Here is a 17451-nt window from a genome sequence, read left to right as displayed (position 1 = left end):
GAGACAGCAAGATCCGTACGTATGACACCCGCTGATGAAGGACTTGGAGCGGGTTGAAAGGAGGATGAGATGTTCGGTTCGTGGCGAAACATGGAAACAACGTAATGCGGCATGCTTTGTCACCGCCCCCCCGCACCCCACCCTCTGTCAACAGCTACACCCGGGGAGTATGTTTACATTAGGATTACATTAGTAAACACATCTTCGTACACATAACGCCCCGTGGAGCTGATATGAGAGCCTGGGGTCATTAATGAAAGTTTGTAACAGACAGTGGCTCAGGAGGTACAGTAGAGCGGCCGCACATTGTAAAGCTCTTTGTATAAAGTCGCTACAGAAATGTAGACCGTTTACTACTTGAATCAGAGTGAAGCCCGTCAACGGAATGCAACATAGAGACGCCACAGGAGGAATAGGCCTGTTAAATAACATGGCTTATTCTCCATACTGTACGTCTTGTTGAAATATTACGCATGCTAAAATGTCGTATAATAGAAAGAGGACTTGTTGTCCATAGGTGTAGATTATGTTGGACAGTATGGGAAAATGGGAGCTCATCATCTCTGACTGGGCTGTGGAGGAGGGGTTTGGGGTTGGGGTGGGGGACAGTCATCACTAAACACTCAATTAATCAAGGGAATTCCCATGGCACAGCACAGATGAGTGCCATCTGCTTTCCCTCATGCAGGGGAGTGAGAGGTGAAGGTTGAGGGGGAGTGGAAGAAGCAAGGGAGGAGAAGGAGAAGGAGAAGTAGGAGGATCGAGGCTAAGAGAAGGAAGAGTGCATGGATGTCCCAGACAGGCTCCATTAGAGGTCTGACCGCAGATAGCAAGTCTCACCACCAGGCCACCCAAGTGGCGTGCACATGCACAGTGAAATCCTCAAAGTTAATTTAACTCTGAGACCCTTTTGGGTCAGTTTTTACACTCTCAAGAGTTAAATTAACAGTAGTATTTAACAGAGTATTTCGCTGCGGGAGATCGGAGGTAGAGAATCGAAGACAGGGGGATGAGGGGGACGTAGTGCACATATGGTGAACTCATGAGAAGCTTTTAGCAATCTTGTCATCATCATTATCATCAATATAATCGACATAACATCATCACGGTCATCATCACAATCATTGTGGTCGTCATGCTACCTACCGTGTCCAAAGCTCCCAAAGTCTTGTGCAGTGCATTGGTCAGAGTCGTAGCCTGCACGGACCCACCTGTGATAACACAGGCCAACCGGGACAGAGACTCTGAAGGAAAGGAACAGATGAACGGTTGGCTGCAAACCATTAGCATGCCATTAGGAAGCCATGTTAATTATCATATCAACAACAGGAGCATTCATTGTGCACAGACACAACTTTGATTAATTTGTGCAAATGAAACGACTGATATTAAGGTGTGTAAACATGCATACCCCATACCAGAGAAATATAGGTTTCACATGTGTTTCACTATATAAACTGGCCAATGAAATACAGTATGTTTGCACATATAGTACCAAACATGAAACCCAAAGACAAGTTTTAAAAGAATGGGCTTCAGGTGCTCAACAGTAAAGGACAGTATACTTTAAGTAAAAACTTTTTACCTTGTCACTTCAGACAGGCAACCCAAAGAAAGACGACAAAGCGCTCATTAAGTCTGCACGTTTCTTGCACGGGTGACTGACTGACATTTAGACAAAATCTCTGACTCTGAGGAAGTCTTACTTTGGGTAATCTGTTTTAAGTGCCCAGGTAAAAGGCTTTTATCTTTGAACATACATTACACAATTTTGTATGGAATTACTTTGACAATTCTTTGGACGTTTTCTTTAAACTCTCTCATCTTTCTCTCTCTCTCTCTCTCTCTCTCATACCTCTCTCTTTTTGTGTGTGTGTGTGTGTGTGTGTGTGTGTGTGTGTGTGTGCGTGCGCATGCATGTTTAATTATATACAATTTGTAAATTGTCTGTAAAAGCACACGTCACAAACATCAAACACACGTCCCTGCTTCTCATGACTGATATTGTCCTTCTAATGAATGAATTAATGAATAAATTAAGATTCTGCACAGCACAGCACAGCCACCAAGGAATGGAATAGTCTAACCCCATCCCTCAAAAAATGCAGTTCGCTGGGCTCATTTAAAACAGCCCTAAAAACTCATCTTTCTGGAGGCCTAAAGAGGAGCTAGTACCAGTTTCCCTGTAGACAGACGACCCCCCCCTCCCCCTTTTTTTGTACATTTTTTTTATTTCCTCATGCTCTTTTTTTGTATATATTTTTCATTTTCTCATGCTTTTTTTCCCCTTTTTTTGTATATATTTTTTATTTTCTCATGCTTTTTTTTTGTACATAGTGGTATTTTTTTTTTCTCTGTATTTTTATGTTGATTTTGAACTGTTTGGTTGCTACTATATATGTCTATGAAATTAATTCAAGGACCCCAACGGAAACAAGCCCGCAAGGACTTTTTTGGCCGGACCTTTTAGACAAAAGCATTATAAATGTAACTGTGTTGTTTTACATTATTTTGCCTAATAATAACATTTTCAATCGATCAATCAATTCTCTAACATTAAATGACAAGAATTTCTTTGCCATGTATTCAAGGCAGACAATGAATTCATTCACCAACCAAACTCTGGGCATAATCATTGTGCACTTCATGTCATCATCAAGTAGGTCATTTTGGGTCCAGGTGCTCACAGAGGTAAAATACAGGACTGTGTTTATGTGCATTTCTCTAACTGTGCAGTCTGTCTTGTCCTGACTTGTTCAAAGTAGCATTCATAGACTGCATACGCCCATCTCATTCTAACCAACTTAAACAATACTACAAAGCAGGCTTCCTTGGAATACAATGATCAGATCATCTATTGGTTCACTGTAGTCTATTCAACTAAATTCTAACCCTGTCTCAAAAGAGACAAAAAGATTCTCACATTGCTCATTTCTGACCATTTAACCTGTCTGAGACGCACTAGCCTTCATTCATGTAGTCATGTACTTCATGTCTGCAACTATATACTGTATAGACACTATAGTGTGATGTAATGGTAAAATGTATAAAGGAACATACCTTTGATAATGGACTCTGCAGCAGCCAGATCTCGTTTGTAGGTCACCTAGAGGACAAATCAGCTTGGTTTAACATTACATTCCTAGTTCGGACACAGCGTGCAGAAAACTGCAATACATGTGCTTTCAAACTAAAACTAATACGAAGGGGAAAAAAACAAGTGTTGATATAACTTTAAACACATGGGTTTGTGCTCTTCAGCTGTCACTCATAACTTTTGACATGTGAGCTTTCTTTGTGCCTGTATGATAAACCAGTAATGAGCATACAGCTGTGCTAGGACAATGACACCAGATACCCTGTCCCCAAAACGGAGCCCCGGGCTAGCTCACCTTCCATAGTGCTGCTGGGCCCTCGATGAGCTTGGCATTGGTGCCACAGTATTGCAAAGCCAGATGGAGGCACTCAGTGCCAAACTCAAAGTCTGATTCATTGCACTGAAGGACAGGAGACAAGAGACATTGACAAAAGTTGACAATAAGAACCACATCCACATAGTTTCAAAAATGTTGTATTGGAAAGGACAAATAAAATGGCATTAGGCGAGGGAACCGCTGAATGTGACAACGGTTTATTAAGAGGGCTTACACCAGGGAGATGGAGGAAAACTTGTCTGGAGTCAGATTGCCCTTATTTAAAGATCACATGGACGTATGGATTGAGGCGATGAGCTCATAGGGTTTAAGATACTGTCAGAACTACAAAGGCAAATCACACTACCTGAAGGATTAGATATAGCCAGGGTAATATTTTATTGGGCTATAAAAGAGTGGGGGTATTTTCTTTTCTCAGGGACCATGAAATGAGCAAGAGAAATTATGGGAGATATATGGTCTTCCTCCTGTGGTAATTTAAGCTTAAGTATTTTCTCCTCATACAAAAGCGCTCACTGGGACTGGATTAAGTGTCTTCTCCTTTGTCTTTTCAGCCCTAAGTTCTAACCAGACTCAATGGATGTCAAGCTGCATAGGTGCAGCTCTGCAGATTTTTCATGAACATGTCCTACAGTGCTAACCTGACAGACACCTTACACTTTCCCCATTTTTGACAGACTGAAGAGGGGAGAAGTAATGGGGAGAAGGGGGCATGTTCTCAGTGCACCCTACGCCTCCCTTTCTCACACCACCGTTTACTGAAACATCTCCACAAATTTGTCTTAATTTTAGTAACTTGACTTGTCTTGACACCAACCGCAGAATGAAGTTGAGCTCATTTTCTGAAAATGCCAAAACCAACATGGCTCCTAAGTAATCTGAAATCAGCATGTTCCAAGAATAAAAATAACTGCAGACAAAGGCGGCTCCAATTGGAGGCATACTTTAGCTCTTAGCTCAAGGCTGCCTGTGTCCCTCAAAAACACTTGCATCGATGTCACCATCTCCAAGTCAAGGTTGAAACAGCTAAGCACTTAAGTATCTGAAAAATAAATAGGGCAAGATTCCGCACCAAAGGATTCATGCTACATCATCCGGCATTGGCTAGTCAAAGCCTATCAATAACGAAGTCCCCAGTCTTATTAAGATACAAATCAATGCATTTAGTTTGCAGCACTAGAGAGATGGTTTTCAATTGTCCAGGTATCCATGTTAAATCATCTCTATTTCACCGTAAGGTCCATGTTCTTTACCGAGTTAAGACTTTGCTCACTTTTGTTCAGCAGACCAACTTGCTACAGTGTGCCAAAGTATATTAATGTGTCATTTCTTTCCCAGACATAATCGAGGCATAGTGAAAATGATAGCACCCATACCGCAAACTCTTCAGCGTGAAACCCTGCAGGTTCTGGCACATCTGCTGAACAATGAAGAACTGTAAAGCCTGCTATGATGTATGAGAACCATAGAGTCCTTTGTCATAGGGACAGTGTGCGGCACTATTATTTTCCAAGCATAAATCTCAATCAATCTGTCATTTCATACGATTGGAGAGACCTTTTAAAGTAATTATTTGACACCGAGCGTTAGCACTACAAACCCGCAGGAATGGCGCTCGATTTGTACATACTGTAGTATTATGTACTCTGTTTTCTTTCTCCCTGTCAGTAAGTGAAGATCACTTTGCTGGCATGGGTATCAATGTTGCGGTATCGACTTTAGGAACCAAATGTTCAATAAACCGCTCCGCCGTTAAACATCTTTAAAGAGTAATGTCCAAAATATTCGGGAAGCCTCTTCGCATAGCACCGCCAATATTCCAAAATGGCAACGTGGCGGATTCCATGCATCACTTCTGTCAGAATAGTTTATTAAAACCGAGCTCGTAAAGTGTAGGCTTAAGAAAGAATACAAATGTACACAAGGGGATGTTAAAAACACCACCCAGTGAATATGTACTAAGCTTAATTATCCAAGCTATATAATTAGTGAAAGACAACTGTGTTGGTATTTCCCACATTAGTTTATGTGCTACGCTTGTGGTAACCAGGAATCTGGTAAGCCATCATTGTGGCTTCGTCAATTATTTTTATTCTTAACTAAAGAAATATTCAGACAGAACACAAGCATTAGAAACATTAAAACACATTGCACCCTTGAGGACATTCTTTACTGTGATTATGCATATGACAGTGAGGTCAAGTAGCCATAATCACAACAAAGAAAAAAATATTGCTTTATTAAAAGGAGTATACTGTACCCTTTGATAGGCCTGATAGATTATGTCATATAGGAATCCTTGGGGCATCTCACTGGCCCGGTACTTCCCTCTCTCCAGGGAGTGGTCCAGGTAGCCCTCCGATGTAGTGGCTATCACCGTTGACACAAGAGGTCGGATAGCTCCCGCTGCCTTGTGAAAATAAGGAGGAATTAGGTGAAGTCATTTTACAAAACCATTACTGATGGATGGATGGAGTGAGATACCCATACAGCCAGATTGATAGATAGCCCTCGATAATTATCAAATTGTCCATGATCCTAACAAATTAACCAACACAGCTTCGAAATTCTTAACAAACAACATTTGTGTAATAATATTTTCATCTGACCATGGCGCATAATTCTGCAGGGCCAAACGTAAACACAGCCAGTGAGGTGGTGTGGGCAAAGTGTCTCACACAATGAAAAGAAAGCAAACACTGTGCTCTGTGTGTTACACTGCGTTGTGAAAATCTAAATTCATCTGCTGATCTTTGGTGGAGAAGGCCATTCTATCATGGATGGGGAATACTGGCAAGATAATGAAGACCAGACGCGGTGCTGTGAGTTTGTTACACATCACATACACAGACGCGCACATAGGGAGGGCCTCAGAGACACACCATAAATGTTTGCCGCTTGTCAAAGAGCCATGGTTTTACTCGCAACCTTCTATGCATTCAATGTTTTCTCACGTCTTTTAGTGGGGTTCAGCCTATGAATCATTTTGAAACTAATCTGTGTCTCTTCTTCAGGGCAGCTATGAGAGCTTCCCAAATGGCTTCCATCTATCTTCCATGGATTAAAAGCAACCTTTGGGAGCAATGGATGTCACTCAGATACAACAACCAATATAAAGATACTCTATCATCAGAGCTGCATCAGAGCTGCAAGGAACATGGTTTGTCTATTGTCTGACTAGACTGGGACTGAATCGCTTTTACCATGTTGCATTATATCCAGTCTAGAGCCCGCCTACTTTAAAAAACAAACAAAAAAAACAATTCCAGTTTGTGCCACAGTGTTATTGTTTTGACCAAGATGTAATGTTATGAATCCGGGAAGTATCTTAAATCACCTCATGGAATACGCTTTTGTTATAGTGTTGGTGACTAGTGCGACTAAGCTAGCCTGGCATTGGCCAGACTGATCAAGGTTTTTGTGAACCTACGTCTGGCTGGCCAGTGCCAGGCTAAGACTAGGCTACTCTAGTCGGCATTTATTTGGGGGAACAATAACACTGCGGCATAAAACAGAATATGAATTTTTGGAGTAGGCAGGCTCTAGACTGGATCTCACTGGTTAAATTCCAAGTATTTGCAAATGTACTTGGAAAATAACTCGACAACTAAAAGGACACAATTGTTTGATTTAATTTTGAATAGAAACCAGGCTTTCCACAGATACTGCAGAACGCCTGCAGTGACATGAGGTTGTCTGACTGCTGTTATTTTGACCTTGCTTGTATGTAGGAATTTAAGTTTACTTTGATTGTTATACTTGTCATCATCACAAGTCAATCAATCTGGGAACCCATTCGATGAAAAATATGTTTTTGCCTCTCAGGGTACCACCTAATTTTGTGTGTAGAGACAGGAACTTGGTTTGGCCCCTCCCCTTTCATAGTCCACTTTTTCTCAGGTGCTTCTGTGTTTATTCCGACTAACACCAACATTACATATTTACGGCTGACAGAATCTGCTGTAACGACTAACGAGAAACTGTCTTCAGAGATTACTCTCAATAAATAAATACCTAATATGTAATAAGTAGTCTAATCAAATAATCAGTTTAGAGAAAACATTATGTTTGCTATTTACAACTATAAAATGGGAATGCTTGATTTTGCTTTGCTGGGCAAAATTCAAGATCTCTGTCTGCGTACACCAGCTCATCTTGTGATGAGCATTAACAGCATGTTTAACTATATTTTCTGATTTTACCATAATGCTAATGGTCCACACATTCATCACATTGATGAATCAAATACATGACAGATTAATAAATTATTTAAATAGTCAGTTGCAGCCCTGAGAGACACACAAGTTAAAAAAGACTGAAATGCAAACACATGCAGATTAGACCCACCCCTTGTTCTTTGGCAGCCATGGCTATCTTGCAGAGTAAATCCTCCTCCACAAATGGCCTTACAGCATCATGAATGATAACCACCTTTGGTTTGAGAGGAGCCATTCCATCCTCGCCCTCACTCAGGGCATGGATACCACTGAATATGGACCTGTGGCGCGTGGAACCGCCTTGCACAACTCTGATCTTCCTGTGTTGAAAGCGCTGTACGATGTCCATCATCAGATCCATGCTTTCTTTGGCAACCACTACAACAATGCTTTTGATCCATGACACCCTGTCAAACAGACACAGTGCATTCAACAACCTCAGCAGTGTAATAATGTGATAATTCCAGTGGTGCGGTGGGGAGAATAGTAGGCTTATGCAGACCCAACTGTTTAGTACACACACACATATACACACATATATATAGATAGAGAGAGAGGGAGGGAGAGAGAGAGGGGTGTGTGTATGTGTGTGTGTGTGTGTGTGTGTGTGTGTGTGTGTGTGTGTGTGTGTGTGTGTGTGTGTGTGTGTGTGTGTGTGTGTGAGAGTGCGTGTGTCTGACTGTACCTCATGCTGTTTACATTTCTGACTAATAAAGTATTCTATCAATCACATAGTAGTCATACTATTCTTAGGAGGATGTTGCCCATTTTTATATTATTAGTAGTGACTTCAAACTATGTATTGGCGTAATTACGTGACATAACTGAGTTAACACTTTTATCTAGTGGTGAAAGAAGTACTCAGATATTTGACTTGAGTAAAAGTAGCAATACCACAATATAAAAATACTCTGTTACAAGTACAAGGTCTTTGTTCAAAATGTTACTTGAGTAAAAAAGTACAAAAGTATTGGCATCAAAATATACTTACCAAAAGTTAAAGTACTAAAATGTTTGATAGCCTATGTATAAAATTGGGCTGAAATGGTTTATTATGTCTTATAATATAATCATTTCTATCTGCAAAGTAATTCAAGTTTTCAAATAATTGCAGTACAGTAAAAGTACAATATTTGCCTCTGAGATGTAGTGGAGTAGAAGTAAATATATTGAAAATTAGAAATACTCCAGTACAGTAAAAAAAAAAAATACCTAAAAAATAGTACTTAAGTACAGTACTTGAGTACGTGTACTTTGTTACTTTCCACCACCACCACTGGACTGCATGAATGATGTATCACTGGTTGAACCAGTGCGCATTAGACAGAAGCTAGCCAACTAGGCCGGGGGGAATGTGAATGGTATTTGATAGTGAATTTCGTCAGTACTGTATGTATGAGTTCATTATAATGAAGCGGAAACATTGCAGATGAATGACACTAACAACAATGCCAGCCTACCTTTCGAAGGCTTGAATAGTGTAGCTGATAAGCGGCCTATTATTGAGAAGCGTGCAGAACTGTTTAGGTGTCGCCAGCCCTGTTCTCAGCCCGCTGCCACCGGCTGGAAGCACCACGGCGACCGAGAAATCTATGCAGCGTCCCCCCGCCTTACGACCGCACGGCCCGGCCGCGTAGCCCGGGAAAAGCCCCGGCTTGTTATCGGGCCTATCCCTGTCACCGCTATCTTCGTGCATGATGGCAAATCCCCAATCCATCCGTTTGGAACTACGCAGAGGTTTGAAGCAGTGTTGCCAGGTTGTGTGAGAGAGATAAGCAACCAGGTCCATGAAAACAAGCCCAAAAGAAGCGACTAGGCTACGGCTATTTGAAAATAGCCGATCTACGATCTGCTATTTTCAAAAAAAGATTCTGGGAATTTTGGAATATTTTTTGAAACATTTTTAACAACAGAAATCTGATACGGGGGTCCCACTCCCTGGCACACATATTTTTTGATGGGGGGCCCACGGTCAAATACATATTAATCTGGGGGGGGTCCTTGCCATGAAAATGTTTGAGAACCACTTGTTTAAACAACATTAGGAAACAAGCAACTGCACTTTAGAAACGATCCCCAAAAACCCGCAACTTTACAGAAACATAAGCCCAAAGTCGCTTATAATAAGCGGACATGGCAACATTGAGTCAGAGCTGTCGCTGAAATGTGGGCGGAGTCGAACAGGATAATGCATGTCAACAGCCGCTACACGTGGTAAGGCCACTGTCCCAGTCCTCAGGTTATATTTTATATTTCCATATTCTATTTTTTTATTTTTTATAATTTCTTCATAGACTTGTTTTCATGACATATATATATGTGTGTGTGTGTGTGTGTGTGTGTGTGTGTGTGTGTGTGTGTGTGTGTGTGTGTGTGTGTGTGTGTGTGTATATTATATATATATATATATATATATATATATATATATATATATATATATATATATATATATATATATATATATATATATATATATATATATATATATATATATATATATATGCCTCAGTGATAAAGTCTGACAGCCAGTATCAACAATACGTGTAAGAAGATGATTTTATTTCATATGAATAGGCTACATTACAACATTGAGCAGTGACAAAGCTTTTCATGAAAGCACTTTGTTTATGCCATTATGTTGACAATTAAACATACAACACAGCTTATAAAATGTTGCCATAAGAAATATATTACATCATACATCTTATATAGTAAAATCTTATACACATAATCATACTTCATAAGACAAGTAACAATTTGATAGGATATATACAGGTATTTAGACTATTTACATATTTCTGGTGTTTTAGATGTTTCTTTTCATGCCATGTATGCCTATACAAGAAGCTATAAATTACAGTCTGTATATAAAAGTTAAGGAAGTTATGAATACATTGGCTACATATTGGACAAGTAGGGGTGGCTTGATATTTGTATAAAAACTATAACTTCATTGTTGTTGACACGGCACAACTTAAGCCATTATATCTTAAGCAGTGTGAACTACAACAGCGGGAAAAGTTCTCAGAATGTCCTTTTGGCTTCTCCGCTGCAGCAAGGCACAAGCTGCCTGTGAATCAAGTTCCAGTCACATTGAGAGATAATCCACAACTAGAGTCGCTAGGGTACTATGTGACTGCAGTCTCTGCAAGTTCTCAGTAATGTCTCTGCACCAATGTCGCCAAGAATGATCATTCCTGCACAGCCACTGTGCATGGTAATTAAAATAATTCTGACATTGACTCCTTGTCCTCAAGATCTCAGGGTTCAGCCTCATGCCAGTTCTCATTAAGCCTGTTTTTTCCCAGCCTTCTCTTGCTTTTAGACTTGTGCCTGTGGAGAATCTGGGGCTGGGACGGGGCAGATTCCTCAAACTTGTTGCCCGATTCATTGTGCTGTCTTGAGTATCTCTTGCACTTGCAGGAAGTGACCACAGTGATTTTGTACGTTCTCGTGCTGCCATCCTGGCACTGCAGCTGGATGCGCTGGGTGCGTGTCTTGTCATTGACACACCGCCAATCTTGGCTGTTCCGCCGATTCCAGAACTTTCTGCCATAGCCACCACCGATCCAGTTAGGAAGCATCTGAGCAGGAAGGCACTCGCCAGCACACACTAGCTCCTTTATGGGGTTGATGCTGGTACACTGGCCATCAGAGATGTACTTAGTGGACCTCAGTTCTCTGCATCCGATTTGCCCCCGCTCTGCTGGAAGAACACATTGGAAATGATGAGAAACTAAAGCAATGTGTCTTGACAATATATACCTACTGAATGATATGGTTATTATGGAACCATTTCCAGCCACATGGCACATTTGCGCCTCTTTCAATTTGACTGTAAGTAGTAAGAGCATTTATTGATACATATTGCACAACTTGTCTAAATCCTGATGACTCCTTTTGAAGTTTCTGGCACACAACTAGCAACCTACTATATAACTCACTTGTTGCGGAAATTGTGTGTTTCCTCTGGACGAGAGGAAAGCCTTTGGCATTCCAAACTTTGTCAATGGAGCAGGGCTTTATAGGATTATCTCTGAGCAACCGGTAATACTATCAGCATTGTTCTGCTGCAGGCTACAACTCTCACCCCCTCCTAGCACTGTAATCCAAACCTGGGTCCATTCACACTGTGCCATACACTTTGGTGACAATCCCCCCCCCCTCTCTATGACAGTGTTTGATGAATGAAAATGGCAGGGAAGAAGCTCTCTTTTCTTTCCTTCATGCTCATTGCTACTGAGAGAGCTCAGGTCAAACAGAGCCACAATCGCATGCTTCTCGTGCACATGGAGCACACCTGAATTTACTGCACTGACACATGAGCGCTCCTCAAATACTGCCTTTTGCCTCTTAGACTCTCATCCCTATACCGCCCTATGGAAGCCTGCCAGGGAGGTGTGCATTACACATCTGTGGATCAAGCTTTCACCTCATCTCACTTGACTGTGGCCATGTAGCCTATAATGGTCTTTTGATGGTTTAACAATTTCATGAACAAAAGTAGTGAATTCACCCATGCAGGGTTTAAGTTATGAAGTCGGCAGCTATAGCTCCTCCTGTGTTACACATTTGTATGTGTCAAATGTTAGGCTATATATGGAGTATGGACAGCTATTGTTTGGAGCATATGCCACATTTTGTTTTATAATAGCCAAATTCCTCTGAATGTATGCTGTTTTCACTCATTCTAAAAATCCCCATCAGACAATTGATCACAAGCATGAACATCACTGTCCATCCTGTAGGCTACTGCCAATCACAGCAAAGCCAAATAGCCTCCTCCGTACCACGGTGTCGCTGACCAATCAACGCCTGCGCCTCGCAATTCTTTTTGGCAAGGGACACCGTGTGATGGAGTATACTATTAGCAGCCTATACATTAAGCTTCATATTATGCAGTGATGGAAGAGGTACTCATGTGTTTCACTTAAGTAAAAGTATCAATACTGCAATGATATACAAGTAGAAGTCCCGTATAAATGTACTTGAGTAAAAGTACAAAAGTAATCGGCATCAAAATATACTTAAAGTACCAAAAGTAAAAGTACTCATTGTGCTGAATGTTGTCGCATTTCAAGTTCAAAACGTACATAAAAGATCTGCTATTTTCAAATGGCCGAAAAAATATATAGGGCTGTCGGGCCCTATATATACTAAGTGGTTAGTGTGTTTTTTTTGGGGTTTTTTTTTTCAAATAATTGTAGTGGAGTAAAGGTACAACAGATTTGCCTTTGATATGTAGTGGAGTAGAAGCAAAAGTACTGAAAATTCGAAATACTCCAGTAAAGTAAAAAATACCAGTAAATGTATTTAGTTACTTTACGCAACTGCCAGTGCCTACATTAAGCTTCCTATATTAAAACCGTGGTTCTCAAAGTGGGATCCAGGGACCATCTGGGTTCCTTGGGTTACAGGTCTTTAACTCTGAGAGTGTACAAATGGAACCAAATGGACCCTTACATGTCTTTAACTCTGAGAGTTGTGGGGGTCCTTGAAATGAAAAGGTTTGAGAACCACTGTGTTTAAAACATGAATGAATGGGAACGTTGCGCTCACCAGCTCTGTCGTGCGCAGTGTTGCCGATCAGTCCTCTCCCACCGTTCCTCGCACGGTTCAGTGAGACGTTGCTTGGAGCAGCAGCAGCAGCAGCAGCATCATGCTGCAGCGGTGATGCGCTCACTGTGTGAGAGGAGAGGATCTCTGTAGCATCGTTCTTCAAGGCTTGGCAACTCCTCAGAAGAATGGAAAACACAAAGAAGAAGACATTGCAGGACTCGAACGCGTTCAAGTGCATGGTGGTCGGTTCTGATGGGTGGGTATTGAGTCCGGTTATATCAGGTAAAGTCGTTACACCGATGTTGTTGTCGTGTGCAAAAAGTGAACTGCATGGATGGATGTGTTTGCCTTGTTGCTTTATATAGCGAGTCCAGCCTCCCGTCCCTGGCAGCTGCTCAGGTGCACCCAGTGCAGAGGAGAGGAGAGCCACTGGTTGGTGGCTGGCCGTTTACTGGATGGTTGTCATCCCCGCCCACGATTTGAACTCTGGAAACCCATCCTCATCCTGCTCTCTTCTGATGTCTGGAGTGGGTCGATCACTCATCATCATCGATGATGGGATTAAGTGTGGGTTGATTAATTACACCTTCATTATCATCTTGGACGATTATTAAGTGTGAATGACGCTTTGCTTGATAAGATATGACCTAGATAATTTGTAGGCAGAGGTGGAAAAAGTGCTAATTTGTTTTTAATCTAAGTAAAAGTATCAATGCCACAACGCAGAAGTCCAGTATTTAAAATGTATTTGAGTAAAATTGCGGCTATTGGCATCAAAATATCCCATTTAACAAGTGTAATATGCATACAAATATTTTGAAAATGTTCAAATCTCCGAAGTAGGCTATATATAGGCCTAAGGCTAAAGTGGTTAATGCACTATACCTATGCCTATACCTTTTATTGGTCACAACTATGTAATGTATTGCTGCTGTTTTAAGAAAATAGAGCATATTGTTTGCATAGTGTACAAATTACCCAAAAAACCTGCAAAAAAACAAAAACAAAACTGCAAATGCATGTTTTGTAATAATAATCTAAATCTTCAAAGTAGCTAGTAACTAGCTTTCAAATAATTGTATTGGAGTAAAAGTACAATATTTGCCTCTGAGATGTAGTTGTAGTTGATGTAAAAGTATTGAAATTTGGAAATACTCCATGTACTTTCCAACACTTAGTAGGCCTATGTATTTTAAGTTTAAGTTTTTTTTTTTTTTTTTTAACACCAATTGAATACATTTCACTTTCTTATCACCTTAAGTAGGCATTCCCCAAGGATTATGTATTAATGCCAACTGGATGCAGAAATTAAGGGTGATGTTTTTGCAAAACCTTGGGATTCTGGTGCAAAAGGGAGCAGCATTTGTAAACAGAAATAGACTCCAGGGCAAGACAGCCATAGAAAAATTAACGTGAATAGAAATACAGATGTAGCAATTCTCCAGAAGAATAAAAGACGAGGAAAAAAATAAGAGAAAAAAAACGATATTTGGGCTTACTGAAATGTCTAAATCCAGACAGCACAAGCACAATTCTAAATGAGTTTAATGTAGTTCAGATTCTTATTATTTTAGTTTAGAAAACTGTGAATAATACATTACAAGATATAATGTATTATTTGATGCTGAGAATGATCTTAGTGATTGCTCTGAACACCTAGTTTTAAGAGAAGATTGCTCTGTAATAAAATTGGGCTTTTAGTGACTCCTACTATTCTTGATATGAATGAAAAGTGTCCAGGTGGTGGAGGACCTCCTCAGGGACCCCCTCACACCACACCTTCCTCTGGTTTGGGATCACATTCCATGTTGAGTAGACTTAACCACTTAAACCCCCCTAGACACAGTAAACTGGACCGGAGTTGGCTCAGTACTTGGACCACTACCCCAAATCTCTTCACCCCAAAATGAATATGGATGCTGGGGTTCAAGTGGTTCACTTCTTTTGTGCTTTTTGATCTGTGTTGTCCATCTTGTTTCGTTCTCTCCCCAGGATCATGGAGCTCTGGAGACAGTTCATCTGTTGTCCACATTTGGAACGTATATCACAGAGAGGTTATCTGGTCATCCATCCATCTTTTTCTTTCTTCCTTTCTTTTTTCATTGTCCAGAATCATGTTCATCCAGTTACACGTTCACGACTGAACGTCAGCAGTTGGGAGTTATGCCGCAAGCTTAATGTTATACTTTGTTGCACAATGTTGTCACTCACCAGATGTTTTCAAGAAGTATAAATTAGGGCATAAATTAGTCTGCCCTTGCAGACTAATATATATATTTTTAAATCCCAGCTTCTCTAAGCATCACCTTAAAGAAGTCTCTGCTCTACTACTTTAATACTTCTACTTCCCCCAGTCATTCCACATTGCAGCACTTGAATCAACACATGAAGCAAATTAAAAGTTGCAATTACCCAAATCTTTTCTAGAGATGACAGCTATTTTTTCTTTTTTAATGTTCTTTTTTTGGGTGCCTTTTACCCGCTTTTACTCCCCAATTTCCTCGTTATGCCAGGCTATACATTGGTGCACAGCATAATCCTCACAATGTGTATTTTGGCCTCAGAACAGACCTGTTTGTTTTCTCATTTGCTATTCCCCACGTTCTGACTTGCCTTTTCCATCTGCTTGTCGAATTCAAGACTGAAAGGTGATATAGTTTGTGTATAATTTGCTGTCTTTCTCTATCATTCTCTCTCTCTCCATACCTCTCAATCTCTGTCTCTGTCTAAAATGTCTGTCTAAAATGTGCCTAGACTAACTGGAGTCTTTGTGTGTCTTCTGTACAAAATAAGGAGATATATAATTACTTTTGTGGGTAACATTCAATCCAGGCTTGTCTTACTGATTTGAAAAGAGGCGTCATACACAGACACTAATTGTTGAACATGTGAATGAAATATGATATGGGGATCACGCCTCCCACGGTGCTATTATCATATGAGCACATTTGGACTGTGGTCTCTCTCAGCGGCAGATATACATGTGACAATGACATTTGTTGTTGTTGTTTTTCCTTTGTTCTTGAAGGTGTTCCGGAAAGGAATCATTCCCCCCCGTTTCAACATGAAAAGAAAAGAAAATGAAAGAAAACAAAAGACAACAAAAGGAGAGGGAAGCAAAGAATAGAAAAAGAGCCAATACTTCCAAGAAGACTATTAACACATTGACACCTGGAGTTTCCTCATAAATGAATGCGGCATAGTAAATATGAGACGGCTCACTGTTGTGCTCCTATTATGAAAAGAAAGGAAAGCTGATCTAGTTCCTCTTGTCATACAGACTGAGGGGCAGAGTCACACAGGAGTGGAGTCTAACCCCTATGGGAAATGAAGAGGTCATGAGTTAATAGCATATTGACAAGCAGCATGGCAGGAGTGTGTACACATTCTCAGGAAGTACCCACATGCTGTAATGGTGGGGTGGGGCAAGGGGATACTAGAGGGACACAACAGGAATGCATAACACCTGGAACAAAGCCAAGAAAGAAAGGTCATGGCTGCACAGAGCTTGGAAAAGAGCCAGTGTGTGATGCAGACAATGGATGTATATGCAGGTCATGTCTGTCTCTCTCATGGTCGCTGCTCCTCTGGGTTTAATTCATCTGTAACTTATAAATAGACCTATTTTATAAAAAGCACATTCCATTATCTTTAAATTCTTGAGAGGCTAAAATCAAAATAGCCTGCACGTGCATTAGAACAGAACTACAGTATAATTATGACGAAATATGACCTACAATATCTACATTATGATGAAATATGATTATATTATTTGAAAAAAGAAGGTATATTGACAGCACACATATGTGCAACTCAACAGCAGCATAAGTTATCACAGGGGTTATCCATGTTTAGCCATCAATTCTAGTGAAAGTATGCCCCCTTGTGGATAAATATTATATTTATGACGTTCTCAGCTGCTGTTTGACTGAACTTTTCCTTCACATCAGTGAGTCAAATAATGGCCATTGGCAACAAAAAACAAACAAACAAAAATATACAGTTATTACACAAGGTCAGTCTGAGGACGAGATATCACTAATTCAGTGTCAAGTGGGCCAACTCCAATATGTGTCAAGTGATGACATGAATTCAAGTCTTGATGCTCTCATTATCAACTTAGGGACACAATTTTCTATATTTGTAGAGATTGGCGTAACTGTCCAAGATCACTGGCAATGCACAATGTAAATTCTGTTATCTGGATATTCCTTTTCAGGGTGCCTGGAATAAAATGTTGC

General features: G+C 40.5%; 2 protein-coding genes across 6 annotated transcripts in view; both read right to left on the bottom strand.

The window, feature by feature from the left end:
• crppa (CDP-L-ribitol pyrophosphorylase A) overlaps positions 1-9355 on the bottom strand; it is a 44855-nt gene extending 35500 nt beyond the window's left edge. For 3 of the 4 annotated variants that reach the window (XR_014600435.1, XR_014600436.1, XM_084052133.1), the window contains exons 1-6: positions 9112-9355; positions 7782-8058; positions 5695-5844; positions 3393-3497; positions 3061-3106; positions 1147-1244 (exon numbers count right to left, since the gene is read on the bottom strand). Coding sequence is in view for 2 of the 4 variants with exons in the window: in XM_084052133.1 (XP_083908259.1) it covers positions 1147-1244; positions 3061-3106; positions 3393-3497; positions 5695-5844; positions 7782-8058; positions 9112-9347 (912 nt within the window). In the remaining 2 variants the exon portion in view is untranslated. The remainder of the gene's footprint in view (positions 1-1146; positions 1245-3060; positions 3107-3392; positions 3498-5694; positions 5845-7781; positions 8059-9111) is intronic. The other variant, XM_084052134.1, reaches the window with a different exon arrangement.
• An 838-nt stretch (positions 9356-10193) lies between these two features.
• On the bottom strand, positions 10194-13603 carry sostdc1a (sclerostin domain containing 1a). 2 transcript variants are annotated; one of them, XM_084052997.1, is made up of 2 exons: positions 13211-13603; positions 10194-11357 (listed from the first exon to the last, which is right to left on the bottom strand). In XM_084052997.1, exons 1-2 carry the CDS (start codon positions 13446-13448, stop codon positions 10912-10914), a joined length of 684 nt encoding a protein of 227 aa, XP_083909123.1. In that variant the 5' UTR covers positions 13449-13603; the 3' UTR covers positions 10194-10911. The 2 variants fall into 2 exon arrangements, with proteins under 2 accessions (XP_083909123.1, XP_083909124.1); XM_084052998.1 differs by having other exon boundaries at positions 10194-11354.
• Positions 13604-17451: the final 3848 nt, after the last annotated feature.

This window comes from Gymnoscopelus microlampas (assembly GCF_963454915.1).
Source record: "Gymnoscopelus microlampas genome assembly, chromosome: 3".
Taxonomy (NCBI): domain Eukaryota; kingdom Metazoa; phylum Chordata; class Actinopteri; order Myctophiformes; family Myctophidae; genus Gymnoscopelus; species Gymnoscopelus microlampas.
The sequence above is the reverse complement of the archived record's forward strand: the minus strand, read 5'-3'. Positions and strand labels throughout refer to the sequence as shown.

Bases quoted from the DNA above. Each gene is read 5' to 3' on its own strand.
- sostdc1a (XM_084052997.1), bottom strand. From the start codon at position 13,448: ATGCACTTGAACGCGTTCGAGTCCTGCAATGTCTTCTTCTTTGTGTTT. The intron at 11,358-13,210 runs GTGAGCGCAACG...GTGTTCTTCCAG, and splicing joins CACTGCGCACGACAGAGCTG to CAGAGCGGGGGCAAATCGGA.